Source organism: Eutrigla gurnardus (genome assembly GCF_963514095.1).
Source record: "Eutrigla gurnardus genome assembly, chromosome: 15".
Classification (NCBI taxonomy): Eukaryota; Metazoa; Chordata; class Actinopteri; order Perciformes; family Triglidae; genus Eutrigla; species Eutrigla gurnardus.
Window position 1 is genome coordinate 1,060,201 of NC_139938.1, and position 17,500 is coordinate 1,077,700.

The 17,500-nt window shown below is 41.0% G+C and overlaps 1 protein-coding gene across 4 annotated transcripts in view; it reads right to left on the reverse strand.

Annotated features, from left to right (window-relative positions):
- LOC311025381 (transcription factor COE1) overlaps positions 1–17,500 on the reverse strand; it is a 98,060-nt gene that overhangs the window by 73,892 nt on the left and 6,668 nt on the right. For all 4 annotated transcript variants that reach the window (XM_084028241.1, XM_084028239.1, XM_084028240.1 and 1 more), the window contains exons 5-6: positions 7,398–7,471; positions 3,798–3,866 (exon numbers count right to left, since the gene is read on the reverse strand). In XM_084028241.1, the coding sequence (XP_083884367.1) occupies positions 3,798–3,866; positions 7,398–7,471 (143 nt within the window). The remainder of the gene's footprint in view (positions 1–3,797; positions 3,867–7,397; positions 7,472–17,500) is intronic.

The window sequence follows — 17,500 nt, forward strand, 5'->3', positions numbered from 1 at the left end:
TACTGCATTATCATATTATTTAAGTGAAGACTCATAAATAATTAAAATAACTAATGTTAGGGAAATCTGTTAATGTTTTGTAACGCGTTTCTGAAATAAAAAAAAAATATCGGCCGATATATCGGAATATCGGATTTTTAAGTCAATAAACATTCGGTATCGGCCTTCAAAATCCTTTATTGGTCGGGCTCTAGTTTGAATTATTTAAAGCACGTCAAACACTGGGAGCATTGCTTTTTACAGTATATGATGTCACAATTAAAATCGCATTTTGCCATCATAATATTTTCTTAAATTGATGTATTTCCTGTTGATTTTGGAGAGGATGGAAAAAGGTAGGCTACTTAAAGACAAATCTGTTCATGCACTTTTCCGTGCACTGCGGTCCCTTTTCACTGTTTACTGCAATAACTCTCCTCTGTTTCTGTGCAATAACAGCCAATGGGAATCATTAGTGCAGCTACAAGAACACAATCCCTCATTGGCATCCCACTTGAGCAATGCTGTGCAGAGCAACGTGTTTCTGTTGACTGATTCGATCTCTGGTGCTGAATGTGAGCTACTTTTATCCCAGACGCTGGTACCGCCTCCAGCTGTCCAATGTGATCAGCAATCTAGTTGACATGGAGAGCCAATCAGAAGAGACAAGTGCGGTGCCTTAGGATATCATACCTAAACTATGGCCAAGATACACACTTTTTATTCATTTGACTTTGCAGAAATGTTTGAGTCTAGTAAAACCTGACATGCTAACCACAGCCCACAGGCTAAGTGCACTGCTAACGTCAGCTTGCAGGCAAGATCGCCAATTAGCTGCTCAGCCAAAACACATTTCAAAAGCGTAAACATACCTGTGAATGCTGCTTCGGTTCATTCAGATGCTGGTTCTTACTCTTCAATACCACTGCTAACAACACACTGTCTGCCCATGGCTTGTAAACTACAGCGCAAGTTTGTTCACTTTGTCTGTGGTTCCCCTGCCGGAGCTCAGCCTCTTAGCGGCTGTCAATCTCACACAGACATCCACACTCGCCTCCAGCCACTGAGAGGAAAAGGAGCATTTTCTGCCAAAGATCTTATTTTTCTTCCTTTTTATTTATATTTATATATATATATGGATGACTAATATAGGGATGACTAACTGTGTTTCAGTTGGACTTTGCCTGTTTACAAGCAGTGACAGGCAAAGCTCTTATTTTGACTTTGTTTCTCTCTCCACATGTTTGGGTCAGGCAGCAGACTTCCAGATGTTAAACTGAGGGCTGTGAACTGCAGAGTGGAGGGAGGGGGGTACAGGAAGTATCCCACGGTATCCACGGTAACCTTGACATTCCATCCTGACCAAGTTCCCTGACATCTCCCACAACTGACTCTGCTCCTCTCCTCCAGACATAAAAGACACACACACACACACACAAACACACGCACACACACATGACACACACACACGCACCCCTTCTAGGCATGGGGTGTAGATGTCTGAGATAGAAGAATATGACTGTGGTGTAAACATACAATAATGTCCTGTGCACGCACAAATGACACAATTATGTGTTGCTGTCGATCATGAACCATTTTGCATGTGTGTCTTACATAGGACACGTACACAAACAAACTGAGATTTAGCTGTTTGGAATAGCTCTGTCAAAGCTTACTTTGAGACAAAAGTGTTTATAAACTTCATAAGATTTCTCTAAAAACAACAATAAATGGGGGAGGTGAGCGAAAGGAGAGCCGAATCGTTGAAGTTAAAAGTAAGAATGAAGGTGTTTGACTTGAGGAGAGGAGGGGAGGGGAGAAGAGAGAAGAGGAAGGGGGAGGAGAAGAGGGGGGAGGAGAGGAGCGGAGAGGAGAGGAGGGGGGAGGAGAGGAGAGGAGAGGAGCGGAGAGGAGAGGAGAGGAGAGGAGAGGAGAGGAGAGGAGAGTTTATTATCATACATGAAGAAAAAAGATAGGCATTTATTTGGGGTCAAGATAAGATGATCATTTTTGTTTTAAGAGTGAGTTAAAATGATACATAAATAAAATACACACACCTAGTGCGATATTTGTCTTGATAACATTTGATTTGAAAAAAAAAAAATACATACAACATCAATTCCTGAATATTTGCCCCTAGATTAAAGAACATGAAAATGTTATGCTGCCTAAAACATGTGTTTCCTTTGTGGTCTTTGAGGGAAGACAAAACAACAAAACACAATACACATTTAGCTGCCTCAACTGTCAAAACTGTCCCAAATAATTGCCTCTAATTTTAAACCTTGTACCTCCTCCACTCTCAAGACACTTTAACATCTTGACTACAATGTAATTTGAGTTTGCTAAATGTGGTTTGTAAGCCATGTTATCACTGAAAGCAACGGCAGTCCTTTATACCTTGAAAATACCAGTTATAGACCGATACGCATCGTTTGTTGTAGGGCTGGGTGATAATTCAATATCGAAATCATATTGATATATATATTATAGATATATAGATATTGTGATACACAACAAATTCACACTCAACAACTCAAATTTCTCAGAAAATGTAATTAAGAATTCTGCTTATGGGGATACCGCTGTGTAATTACATCAAACTAGTGTCTTAATCTGATGACTCAGTGTGCATGCGTGTAAACATAGTAAAGGTATAGATTTCATAGTTATTTCAATTTGTCATTATTTCTAACTAAGATGATGTCATAGATGAGTTATAGCCTCAGACTGCACGTCTTTCAAATCAGACTTCCACAGAGAGGAACACAATAGAGTCTAAATCAGCTAAGTCATGACTCAAAATGTCCTGGAAAATTATCTCTAGATAAGAGTAGGGGAAATGTAGGAAACCTCTATGGCGGGTTACGGTGGTTACATAAAAAAAAAAAAAATTATCACTGGATTCTCTGATAATGTGGTGGGAATCAGCAATCTCTCACTCCAGTCCCTGTGAATTACTCTTTAAAACACAGACATGGGCGTGCACACGGAGAGAAACCTGCTCACACACAGTTAAAACAACTGCCATGAAGAAATCACATTAAAATGACGTTGGATCTCATTTTAGTTTTTCTCTGTCACTTTTTTCTTTGCTCATGACCCATTTTGCTGTGCTGCTGCAGGAGAGACAGAGACTGAGACAGGAGGGGGGGGGGGATAACTTCAGTCCTCCACCTCGACAGGAAGAAAGAGAGCAACAGACAGACAGACAGGAAAAAGAGTGGCAGTGAAAACAACAGACAGCTTCTGCTAGTAAACAGCTCGGTATTTTGCAGTACGTAGAGGAAACACACACTCGTCTGAGCAGTGTTTGTTCATTCAGGTCTGAAGATGTGCGTCTGTGTGTGTGTGTGTGTGTGTGTGTGTGTGTGTGTGTGTGTGTGTGTGTGTGTGTGTGTGTGTGTGTGTGTGTGTGCATGAGCCTGAATCTGCCTCAGATATGAGGTAGTAACTGAACAGCTGATGTCCCCTCTGCACAGGTCAACGACTATATTACTGAAGTGGGCGTGCAGATGTAAATGATGCCTTGAATTCCTGACACTTTCAGCATTAACCAGCTCTGATGAGTCCTGCTGGTTGACTCATAAAGGCAAAGCTCTGCCCTCAAATGTTCCAATGTGTCTTCCAGCCGAAGCCATCGATTCTATCAAAGGAGCTTCTATTTCGGGAGTGAAATAAACACACAAGCATCCCGTTACACGCCGCAATTCAAACGGGTCAACGCAGTCCATCATCCAGCATGTGTGTGTGAGTGTGAGTGAAAGTGTGTGTGTCTGTAGGAGAGACAAAGATAGACATGGAGTGAGAGACAGTACCTGTCGATGATAACAGGGTCTGAGGGTGTCTCATTACGGTTTCCGCAGCTCTTCTTGTCACAGCACCGACTACAAGGAGACGGGAGAAGAAGGCACGGTGAGGGGAAGTAGTGAGAAAGGAGTCAGACACAGGGAACATACAGTACTTTATACAGGAGTTCAGATTTAGATGTTTAAATGGGAGAGTTACAGCATATCATCTGCTTTTTGTCTGTGTTGAGCTTTGCCTGAACTTAATGCAAAATTCAGAGAAATTGAGCAAATCTGTCTAAAGCAGAGCTTTACAGAAAGTTTGGCAGTTCTACACTGACAGCACAAATTAAAATAGGCTTATATGACATGGGAAGTGTGGGTAGAACAGGATCTGATAGCAATACGCTCAGTTTTAGGGGACTAAACTGCTGGTGTACTGTGTCATTTTGCAGCTCTGGTCAGTGGATCGCTTTTCAGTGGTTCTTGCTGCACTGCCCATTGCTGCTAACGGCCACAGTTTTCCCTGTGAAAGGTGTGAAGAGATACACCTCCAGCTGCTTCTAATCACACCTGCCAGGATAAGGTGCACCCCAGATTCCAACCATCCTTTGTCCAGATGCCCCGACCAATCATCAATCAAGGAGCTGTCCTCCGAAGAAAAACTACACAATCAGCTGTTTGCAGCAACTTCCCCAAAATGACATTCAAGAGACAAAAGCCCTGCAGCGGCCATGATTATGACTCTCATCCTTGGGGAGGAGGGAAGGTGACGTTATTATAGAGTCACATAGGGAGGAGGTCGGGGTGGACAGATAAGTCAACAAATCTTCTGTTGGTTGTATGTAACAATTGAACCCCTAAAGATTCACTTAATGATTTTCAGTCAAGAGGCTATTGAACTTTTAAAACACGATATGACAACTTCCGCTCCATCCTAATCGAACTGACATGCAGATAAGGAGGATTGAAGAGGCCTGAGGCTTAGAAGAGGAGAGGGTGTGATACGCGCGCGCGCGCACACACACACACACACACACACACACACACACACACACAAAGAAAACTGGCATCCGATCCAAAATTCACACATGTACTGCTAGTCTGTCAAAGCTTTCTTGCGTACATCAATTATGCATAAAGGTGTAAGCAGGATGGGCAGGGTAAAGCCAGGGGGGGGGGATGAAAGGGTGAGTGTGGGAGGGAAAGCTAAAACAAGAGAGTGAGAGCGAGGGGAAGGGAGAGGTTTGGGTGGGAAGAAGAGGAAGGGGAGACATCTCAGGTTTCCCACGTCACAGATGGCAGAGGGGGGGAAAAAGAGACTGACACGTTACACCTTCCACATTGTCTCCACTATCTGCTGCTCTGCCTCGCTTTCATTTCCTTTCTGCTGCTCCATGAACTGGGTCACTACACGGCCGCAGCACCAGCGAGTTACACAGGAGGAAGAATGGAGATAGGGGAATGGGGAAATGGGGAGCAAGAAGAAAGCAAAGCCCGAGGAGGGAGGGCTTGGAGTAAAGGGAAGGACGGGTGAGGGCAAGGCCGGTGGGGGTGGGGAGGGGGGGCGATTAAGGGAGGACAGTAGAGGTAGAGGAGACAGGGAGCAGAGTGGAAGATGTTATAAATGGAGGGATAGTGGGAAGGAAAACGAGGGGTGGGACAGGAGTAATGTAGCACTTATTGCTGTGGATCCTGGCGATCTAATCATCTGCTCTCTCCCCCTGCATCTCCCCTCCACTCACACGCACACACACACACACACACACTTTAAACAATAGAGTCTTAGTAGCGAATTGGAGATGCCATTTTCACCGGTTCTATATGTGAAAATGTAAGTAATAATTGTTTACAATGGCTTTTTGAAAAATAAGTCAAGTGCTTTGTTCTCTGGTTTGTTTCGTGGTAAACTAAATACATTTAACAAGCCATTTGAAGATTACCTTATTGGGCTCTGGGAATAATTTTCTGACATTTATTAGATAGGAGATTCCAAAAAAAAACGGAATCTTAGGCTGAATTGTCTACAAAATTCTGCACAGAATATCTAGAATGTTTTCTAGACGGAAAACTTTCTGATTGAATAGATCACTCAGCGTAAACATCTTGTAGAAACAATAGAGGTTTGGAATAAGTAGAAGGAGCTTAATTTAAATCAACATTTGCCCTAAATATGGGATATAAAGGTTCAGCTACATCTATCATCCATTATGGAGTGAAACCTCTCCTGTATTCATGCCAGAGCTCCAACCAGGTTTGAGACGCAGCTCTCTGTGGTGGCAGATTGGCTGGGAGCATATGGCTAATAGCACCACCATGACAATGTGCCACACTGATTAATGGACAGGCTGAGCTTTTTGTGAGTGTTGTGTGTGTGAGGCTCCCGCTGCAGAATCAGCATGTAAGAACACGAGGCAACAGTCCTAAGTTTGACCTCAGCGGCTCCTGCAGAACAGCCAGTGTTGACACTCGTTGCAGAAGTCAGACTTCGTGCAATGCTGCTGCACTGCTGCTACCCCAGAAAATAAGCTTGAATTTCGGAGGCCTTTTTACTCTACAAGTTCATGTGCTCTGTACATGTTATACAGCGAAGTTTATTCATGTCCACAAAGCATTCCCTGCATGATGAACCACAATCATTTTACGATAAAATCTGTATTTATTTATAAATTTCAAAGGGTTCTTCACAAAGCTCTGCAGCTGAGCTGCCTACAGTATATGCAGCAAGCTATAGAATAAAATATTAGTGTGCCTGATTTCATGGCTAAAATCCCTGCTTGTGCATATAGATGAACCCCAATTTATATTGTTACAGTTAAAGTTGTTCAGTGACAAGGTCAGGGAATAAGAACAACTTAATTCATGTGCTAAATTAGAATTTTTATAACTATGGTGTGCACGAGAGAGCGTGCTTATGCATACTTCTTTGTGTAAATGCGCATATTGTGTGTGTGTGTGTGTGTGTGTGTGTGTGTGTGTGTGTGCGTGTGTGCGTGTGGTGTGTGTGCGTGAGAGAGAGAGAGAGAGAGAGAGAGAGAGAGAGAGAGAGAGAGAGAGAGAGAGAGAGAGAGAGAGAGAGAGAGAGAGACCTTGCCTATATTTTATAGTCAGATTGTGGAGGAAGGCCCATTTGTTAGCCATGAAACAACAGGAGGGTTCAGATTGACTAATGAGTTTCTCTGTGTCCTAATTAACCAGGCGTCACAGACACACACACACACACACACACACACACATTTTCTATTGTATAGGATAGGTTGGTAAAATGCCTCCATAAATAGATCTCTTTCCTCCCAACCTACTTCCAAAGAAATTCATCTTTAGGTTATAATTAAAGCAATGACTCCGATAGCTAAAACTCATCTTCTTCAACCACCACGGCTTCATGTGGATGTATGTGTCTGGGTATGCATGCGTGGGGGGGTTAATGAGGGTGACAAAATAAGAAATGTATTGAATACAGAGAGTTGATTGGTGGAGAACTTTCTGTATATGAACAAAGTGTGTTGCAGAAGGAAAGAGAAGGGGAGAGGATGGAAGCAAAAGTAGGACTTGAACCCAATTTTAAAGATAATTTGGAGAGGAGGGAGATTTGATGAGGAGAAATCGATCTGATGCACTCGTTCTCACCTGCACATGATCTCATGTGTCAGCAGCACTCTGCACATCTCTGGGTTCTTGTCTTGGCCTTCATAAATAATCGGCTGTTCAGAGAGACAGAGAGGAGGAAGAAAACACATTGTTAGGTCATAGACAACAAAACAAAATAAAAACAGAGCTCAAATCCAACAAATAGCCCCTTCCCTCGACAGGTTTCAAGTACGGCTGCCACCTCTTTGTTGATTACTCTATTATAAATAGCAGAAAATATATTGTGTCCGTAATGTTGTTGTCACTGCTGTGATATTTTAACACCTGCCGAATATACCAGTACTAGGGCTGGGTTCCATTAATTGATTTTCTGATTAAAATCGATCTTCATTTGAATGTTCTGATATCGATTAATAAAATCCCAGGATCTTTTAATATATATGCCTTTTCCTGTGGAAGCGTGAAGTCTTGCCGCTAATCTCGGGTGGCCAGCCTTTGGTTCTTCGCACAACGAGATCTGGCCACGTGAGAGCTGTTCCACTGATGGCACCGCCAAGCCTAAAGGCAGATGTGTGGATGCATTTTAGATTAAAAAAATATGAAATATCCCAAACCGAATCGATACTGAATCGGAGATTAAATCAAATCGATTCGAGAAATCAGCGGCGATACCCAGCCCTAACAAGGACTCCCCCGTGAAGAAGGTCTTTAGCAACCGTTAGTGAAACAGGAGTAAATTGTGAATTTATTTGGACTTTTTGACTGCAGATTAACACACATTTGGTGCTCTCAGGGAGTAAATATATGTGAGATTGGGGTGGCCGGTGGCGCACTGGTTAGGGCAGCCGCCCCATATACAGAGGCTCAACATCCTGGACGCGACAATCCCAGGTTCGACTCCCGGCCCGGGATTAGTTTCCCACAATGTTCTTCTCCCTCTTTCTCCCTGTTTCCACACTGTCTGTATAAAATAATAAAAAGGCTTGAATGGCGCAATATATATATTTTAAGATTATGTTTTTGGCGAGAGCACCATTCAAGGCTTTTTGGATTAATCCCATATATATATATATATATATATATTAATTAATTAATTAATCCAAAATGAACTACAGTTTCCACTTATGTAATAAGCAAGTGCATGCTTTGGTTAAACAGACAATACTCGTTAGGATCAATTCATTGTCAACAAGAAAAATATTTTTTTTGAATCACCAACCGTATGCTTTAAATTCAAATTATATAATACCTAACTCCATTACTTTGACATATTGACCCTCCGTTGGACGGCCAGTCATCATCTGCATCAGTACATGGATGCATAAATGCATATTTGCATGTCCAGACAACGGCACTCTACTCTACATCTACCAAACTGTGAACACCTTGTTCACACGCGATTTAGAAAGAACCCAACACAAACAACATCTCTACTCACATGCTCCTCGGTTCTAATGGTATATTCAGAAAGCAGTGGCCACTCTTTCTGCTCCTCACAAAGCTTTTCAGCTGAAGGGTCTACCTGCTTCCATTCTACAATCTTCCTGCTTCTTCCATGAAGCTCAGATTAAAGTGAAAGCGCAAGTCACACACCGCTAAACTATCTATCAATCAATACTCACGCCCCGTCTGTCTTTGGTCTATTCCAGTCAGTTTGATCTGTCGCTCTGAACTCCAGCAAAGTCTCCTCGTGTGACAGGCTCACTTATCCTGGGGAGGGATGAGGAAGTTTCACTGTCCTCTCTGATCTTCAGCTGGATGCTCACACTACCTGCTGCCATCAGCTGAACGGCAGTTGGAATTTGTAAATGAAGGTCATTAAGCCTTGTGAAATCGCAACAACTCAAACCAACATGCAGCAACTTGTGCCAATGATCAGCCCCAGACTTAACAACCAATATGCCAAACCAATTTGTTTTCATTCTACATAAATATAGTCTCATTTTAAACTATACATCGCTTCATTGACTCACTCTGGTCCGCTGTGTAACTGCTGCTTGTTGTTCCCTGCATTTATATCTGATCAAAAATATTGAAATGACTCCAGGTGTTTTGTTTTCATTGTTAATGTAGTCATTGTTGAGTTGTTGTTTCCTGTTTATTTCTATTAATGCATCACTGCAGTTGGCATTTATAGGTTAGTATACAGCAAAGGAGATGAAGAATTATATACATCTCCTTTTATCTGCTTTTGCTCTATGTACACTTTGGTCAGTGGAAACTGTATTTAAATGTGCTTTATAAATACATTATACTTAATTAATTACTTATATTTGAAACTTAATTCTCACATTGCTTTCACTCTTCATTTAGTGCAAGTACTGACATGTGCCTTTGGGGTGGCCCTTCCTATTTTTTTGTGTTAAAAGAACGGATGTGGAGGCCCCTCAGCATAGTTCGCCTTGGGCCCCCAAATTGCTAAATCCGCCACTGTGTATATAGGCTACACACACTTTTGAACCTATCGCATTGGAAATTTAACACAGCATTAAAAAAACGTTTTTATTGTTTGTTGTGGAGACGTTTGTATATGTTTAAATATTAGCGCTATCAATGACTCGTTCGTGGTGGTTTAATCTGTGATGAGTTCATGATAAAGGCGCCCGGATGTTCACGGCCCGGCTCAGTGCCGCGGTCCTAATTCAAGTGTAACCATTAAATGACCGTTTTCTCCGGCCACTGTGCTCCCAGAGCTCCTTTACGTCTCACGGCGAGTTCGTTAGAGCTTTAAACACGACAATGTTAGTACAAGCTAGCAACACAATGCAACATTCACCGCTACTACGTCGAAATAAGATGCTAAACATCGCTAGCGTGCTAATCGCGATTAGCATCTGACTTTAACAGATATATCTTGATGAAGCAGTACAAAAACCATACAGAGGGAGGTATTTACCTTCTGCAGGTGTCAATTTACCCGTCACATATAAGCAATGAACGAATGAGTTACAATGAGGCAGTTATTTACAATATTAACACGTTTAATATGTAATGATAAGCGTCCCTACTTTCCAGCCACTGTATCACTTTGTATATCCCGCATTTGTCCCTGGAGCAAAGACGTATTCCACCGCCGGGAAGATGGTCTTTACATCAAATAGACAGCCTGTGCTGTAGAAGGGAGCAACTATTTCTGAAATTGGTGTCACATAACCAGTACATTCCCTTTAGCTCATAGAAAGCCTACAACACCCAGAATGCACTGAGCACTCAAAGCTATTTATTTATTTCACACAAAAAATAAGTACATTGACAAACTGTACTGTACTGCTGCACCATTTCAAGCAAGATTCCCATCCAAACCCAAATCACAACTCTCCTTTTATTTTTTGTTTGCAGCATATCCATTAGCACAAGCCCCCTAAAGAGTGTGCCGAGGTTTGAAGCTAATTTTGCCCAGTGGCCAAATGTGGAATTACAATTCCAGGTTCTGTCACGTGATTTTTCCCAAAAAGACTTACAGTTTTTCTCAATTGTTTACACACAAATACTGGTACTTGAGACACAATGACCACAACATGTAACTCATGCAACAACACCCTGAACTTACTCTGCTAAACTGCAAGCACAATTCCTGCTTTACACTCAAATTGCAGTTTTAAAACACACTTTTTTCAAAACACTACACACAATTCTCTGCATTTGGCACAATTTTCATGAAGAAAATCTCTTGTTTTCACAAGGAAGACACTGCCATTCAAAATTCTAAAGTTAATTTCCCTACTATGCACACTGACTCATCACATGGGAAAACACCTGCAACACAGTTTTACAATTTGCAATCAGAGCATTAGCATAAAAGTGCAACAGGTGAGCTCTTCTGTTTTGGAGCAATGGATGCCAACATTGGCAACAGAGGCAGAGCCAGAGGATTGAGAGTACGAGGAGGAGCCTAGCATGGATTTGCCATGCTAGGCGATATTTCCCCCGCTGCTCAGCCATCGCTTGCATTGCCTGTGATGTGGATGAGGTGCTGTGGCCAGACCGAAACAGAAGAGAGGATGCGGGATAGTTGTTGTTGTTTTGTTTTTTTTGTAACTGTATACAGTAAATTCTTCTGGTTTTGTATGTAGACCACTGTATATGCAATGTATATGCTTTGTGTTGGTTTGGATGAACACTGTGTACATTACAGTATTCTTGTGGGAAAAATAAAATATATAAAAACAATATTCTAAAATATTTTACAACACATTTATGTATGTACTGTCTGTAGCGAGTGTAACACTGAACAAAAAAAGGCCTAAGTCATTATGGCAAATGGAGAGTGTTCATCGTGTTTTACATTGAGCACATCAGTGTTCAATTGGTTCTTATAAATGTCTATTCATATGATGGTTTGTGTGTGTCATTTGAAAACAAAATACCATTTTGAGAAGAAATAACATTGTTTTGAATGTAAAGTTTCATTTTGCAGGAGAATTGAGGGGTTTTGCCCATTGTGTGTGTGTTTTTTTGATTTGTGTGTAGAGTTCTGAGAGTATGAGGCATGCTTTCAGAAAATGTGTGTAAACGATCGAGAAAAACTGTAACTAACAGTGATGTTTTAGAGAAACATTTCAGGGTAAAAACACGCCAGCTTTGGTTGTTTTTTCCAGTTTCTTTTCGGGATCCTGAGATATGTCTCCAGCTCTACCCAGGGTAGACTACCACGTCCATATGTGGCCCAAAGCATGCTGTTACGTTACACACGCTTGTGTCCCTCCCCCTGTAATGTTGGATTCAGCAACTTCATTGAAAAGAAATCGGCCTCTTTCAAACTCCTTCATCGCACATTTAGCGCAGCGGCACCACAAGTTGTGGCAGCTCTGATGCGTGACTTTTGGCTGCATTCTCGTTTATATAGCCCAAGTGGCCAATAGTGTCTAATTTCAGAAGTACTGTATTAAAACCACTTTTTCTTGCAAGTTTGACATCTGTAAAATAATAATAATGGGTTCAAACAATTGATAAATGATGAGGTTGTGTGAAGAAGTAGTAAAGATGTTTTAAAGACTCACATTTTAAAAATCTGTCCTATGTTTAAGCTTGGGCTGTCCCACCAGGGGCCCCTTAGGGCAAGGATGTTCCACATGGGGCCCCAGTATGAGCCGAGATGTAGACTGAGCCCCTCATTTGTAGAAACGACAACCAAACATGGTCCTCAGAATCTGGCTTAGAGCTTTGCGGCATTAAAGTTTTTTGCAGTCGCTAACAAGCGTTTGTCCAACCAGTTGTTACAACTCTAAACACAATTAGCACAGCATCGATCTTCTGTGGCCATACCATTCACACATTTCATGTCGTTTTCACACAATATGCAGTCAGTGAACACATTTCCACAATGCTTACATTTTCTTACAGTTTTTTTCAATTGTTTACATGCAATTTAGAAAACCGGGTTCTTTTTTTCAGAATATAATCACAATTATCCAAACACCAAACTCCATTTGCATAATTCCTAGATTGTTTGCAAAATGACTCACTTCAGTCAAAACATACACACTTCAGTCAAAACATATACACATATTTGTGAAAATGCTATTAGTTTTCATTTAACCAACACAGTCCTCAATGATCAGACACTATTGCAGCCAGTTTCATACTGCTGTGATAAATAAAAAACACATTTGTAAAAAAAAAATTTTTTAGGAAATAGCATGTGCTAGATTTTTGGCAAGACATTGTTATGTAAGGGATCATTTAGATCTAAAAAAAATAGTGACAAACCCATAACATTCTTCATGATTAGTTTGAGATATAGGGAGAATGTACACAAATAGGCCTACTATAAACTTACTGATGCGGCAGACTGAATATTTCAAGTATTTCTTTTATCTACCTCTTCCTCTATCTCCTTCTTCTCCTCTTCCTCTACCTGGGCCTCCTCCTCTACCACCTTCTCCTCTTCCTCTACCGCCTTCATCTCCTCTTTGAGCTCCCCCTCTCATTCTCACTCTTCTTCTTCTTCTTCTAGCTCCTTCCATTTTTGTTGAAGACAGGTGAACTCACCTGCTGCCTTTTATAGCACACCTGAGTGCTGCGTTTTCAAATAAGCACATGTGTGCTTCCACACTTGGTGGATGTGATTATCCAATTTGTTCATTAGTGTGGTCATTGGCAATCCGTGGCTTTGTAATGACAAGGAAGTAACCTCACAATCCTTATCTGTGTCTAAGGTGTGAAAATGTGTGTAGCGTTTTACAAATCCCTGTGTGTAATGTTTTGCAAAAAGGGTGAAGCAGACATTGTGTGTAATGTTGTGCAAATCTGTGGAGGTGTTTCGCAAATTGTGTGGAAATTTTTATTTTAGTGTGTAAACAATCGTAAAAAACTGTAACAGACAAGCTATACCTCCCAACAAAATTATGGATTGTTTTTGTATTATTTACGAATGTAAACACACAACATCCCACAATAGCAAAAACAATATTCCAAACCTTAGATACAGTATAAAAACCTCTGCTTCCGCAATGATATCAGTTCAAAAACAATATATATCAGCTGATAATACAGTTTTTCTCGATTGTTGAACGCATGCCTCATACTCTCAGAACTCTACACACAAATCAAAAAACACACACACAATGGGCAAAACCCCTCAATTCTCCTGCAAAATGAAACTTTACATTAAAAACAATGTTATTTCTTCTCAAAATGGTATTTTGTTTTCAAATGACACACAAACCATCATATGAAAAGACATTTATAAGAACCAATTGAACACTCATGTGCTCAATGTAAAACACGATGAACACTTCTTCTCCATTTACCATAATGACTTAGGCCTTTTTTTGTTCAGTGTTACACTCACTACAGACAGTACATACATAAATGTGTTATATTTTAGAATATTGTTTTTATATATTTTATTTTTCCCACAAGAATACTGTAATGTATACAGTTTTCATCCCAACCAACACAAAGTTGCATATACAGTGGTCTACATACAAAACCAGAAGAATTTACTGTATACAGTTACAAAAAAAACAAAACAACAACAACTATCCCGCATCCTCTCTTCTGTTTCGGTCTGGCCACAGCACCTCATCCACATCACAGGCAATGCAAGCGATGGCCAAGCAGTGGGGGAAATATCGCCTAGCATGGCAAATCCATGCTAGGCTCCTCCTCGTACTCTCACTCCTCTGGCTCTGCCTCTGTTGCCAATGTTGGCATCCATTGCTCCAAAACAAAAGAGCTCACCTGTTGCACTTTTATGCTAATGCTCTGATTGCAAATTGTAAAACTGTGTTGCAGGTGTTTGCCCATGTGATGAGTCAGTATAGTATATAGTAGGGAAATTCACTTTAGAATTTTGAATGGCAGTGTCTTCCTTGTGAAAACAAGAGATTTTCTTCATGAAAATTGTGCCAAATGCAGAGAATTGTGTGTAGTGTTTTGAAAAAAGTGTGTTTTAAAACTGCAATTTGAGTGTAAAGCAGGAATTGTGCTTGCAGTTTAGCAGAGTTAGTTCAGGGGGTTGGTGCATGAGTTACATTTTGTGGTCATTGTGTCTCAAGTACCAGTATTTGTGTGTAAACAATTGAGAAAAACTGTAAACAAACAATTGAATAATTGACAGCTGATTTATGTTGGCTAAATTGGGCCAACCACAGCTGATTCCAGTGTGGCTTAGACTCAGTGGCAGGGGTTATTTTTTCTATTACACTGACACTTATACAGTAAAAGGTGGACTTTGAGGAGTGATGTCTTCGGAAACAGAAACAGAAAAAGAGGCTTTTTGCTGTTGTTGTTTTGTTCAGAATGCTCTTGTGTGTTTCATGGATATTTTGTTGTAAGCAATACTGTAAAACTTTTTCTGATCTATCATACTGTAAACACTATTTCTACTGTACCTCCTGTAAACAGTAAAGGGGGGAAATGATTTACTTTTGAATGTGAACATTACATGTAGACATACAGTTCCCAACCAAGAAATGTAGTGTAAAAACGGTGGTTTGCATTTTTTGCATGCAAATACCTGTAAAACCGAAACATAAAAGTCTATGCAGTTTTTGTAATGTCAACAATACCCAGTATTTTGAAACCTGGGGTCCTTTTCACAAAGCAGGGGTCCGTTTCACAAAGCAGGTTTAGTGAAAACCTTGAGTTAGTTAACCCTGAGATGAGGGAAAGTCTGGTTTTTCGGTTTCACAAAGCCAGTTCAGCATAAATCTGAGTCAGTTACCCGGGTAACATACTCCGTGAACTTAACCTGCTCGCTAGCAGGTTTGCTTCAACAAACCGTGAGTTTCTCCCTACATGTCTCCGCCTTTTTCCGGAATCTGAACCAACTCTGAAAAAATGTGCCGTCCTTTCATCATCAACCTAATCGATATGGAAATAAAAGTGATTCTAGCAGCTTTGTCGGGAGATAATTTTGATTACCTTTCCTTCCAATCACATTGGATATTATCTAAACAATATTCTCCGACATTTTTAACATTTCATATCGCGGACATAATCCGCAACCAGATTCTTTGCGGAGGTAGTGTTTTTGCGAACGGGAGATTTATGAAATGTTTAAGTACATTTGTGTGTTGAAATACCTGCTTATATTTACTGTTTAATATGCCTTAAAAAAACCATATGCCTTAGTCAATGTATTTGCCCAATATTCTTACGCTTAATTTTCAACTGAAGCCACTTTCTTTCTGTGCCTGGGGGGATTACACACAATGGAAATGATAATTTATTCAATGCGCTACTTTGTGAAGTACGGGAGTTGAACCCCTGTTGCCTACACCGTGGGCGGCTTTGCTAACCATTACACCACAGTGTCACTCTGCAAGGCCAAAAATAAAGACTTATTACCTTTAGATCAATCGACTGTTTCCTTCAGTTACACACATTAAGTCGGGCCGTAAATGTCTCCCACGCCAACTATCGCTACTTTGCTGCAGTTACGTTGCTCCGCTTTCTCAGGATGAGCTCGTTTTCTACATAAACACTCAGTAATATCTAATAATTCTCTCCCTGTTGCCATGGTGAATCGTAGTATCGGAGCTCCATTGATGATGGCTTTATAGAGTCGGCAGGCAGGCGTGTAACTCAGAGTTTACATACTCAGAGTTGACTGAACTAATTCAAAACCACTGTTCTGAAACCGAAACTCAGAGTTGCCCATCTCAGAGTTGGTCAACTCAGAGTTCAGGGTTAGGTTCAGAGTTTGTTGAACCTGCTTTGTGAAACGGCCCCAGGTGTACTTTGATTGACTGCATGTACCTTGTGAAGTGAAAACAAGTGTTATTCTTTGACAGAATAATTTCATTTTGAGTCAGATTTCCAGTGTTTTGGTAAAGTTACTGTGTGCAGAGAAAGATGTGTTCTATTTTGCAATGAAGAGTTAGTATATAGTCCTGTCCAGGGTGTACCCTGCCTTCGCCCAATGATAGCTGGGATTGGCTCCAGCCCCCCCGTGACCCTGAATACAGGATATGGATCCTGGATCCCAATGGATGGATGGATGGAGTTAGTATATATTTAACAAAATGTGTTTTTGAGAAGAAAATTATCCATTTGGCCAAATGTGTTTTGTAGGTGTGAGTCTGTGTTAAGAGTTTAGAAAAAGTATCTGAAGTATGGGTAAGTGCTTGTTAGCGATTGAAAAAAACTGTAATGGAGAGCAGCAATAGTGGCTGCGCAGGCTGAGGGCCCCATTACAATATTGGTGGAGCCTAAAGCATCATACTAATAGCCAGTTGTATCCAAGACCCTAGTTTTTTTCTGGAATTGGACTCCCCCATTTGTTTTAGAGCCCGGGGCCCCTGTCAGTTACAATTTGCCATGCATGTGCTTATATTCCAGATGCAAAGACCTCTACAGGAAATGTATGGACACATGAATCTGGAGCCTGAAGGGCTCTTGGTGGTCCAGGACTCCAGGCCTCCACACATCCTATTCAGTGTTGGCATGAGTTCTGCCTGAGACAGAGTTGGTGCTTAGCTAACATTTCTACAAAAAAAGCGCTCGCAGCCAAATTAAAGAAGCTCCTGTTAACACACCACTGATGTCAATCCATCAGCCAAGACATTTGAAACGGTTCCTCTCATCCCTCGCCATCAAAAATTGAACAGTAATATCATCCTTTGATTACAGCTCCATGTAAGCAAATCTGAGCGTGGGAACTGTGGGGAAAGATGGAACAGACAGAATCTGAA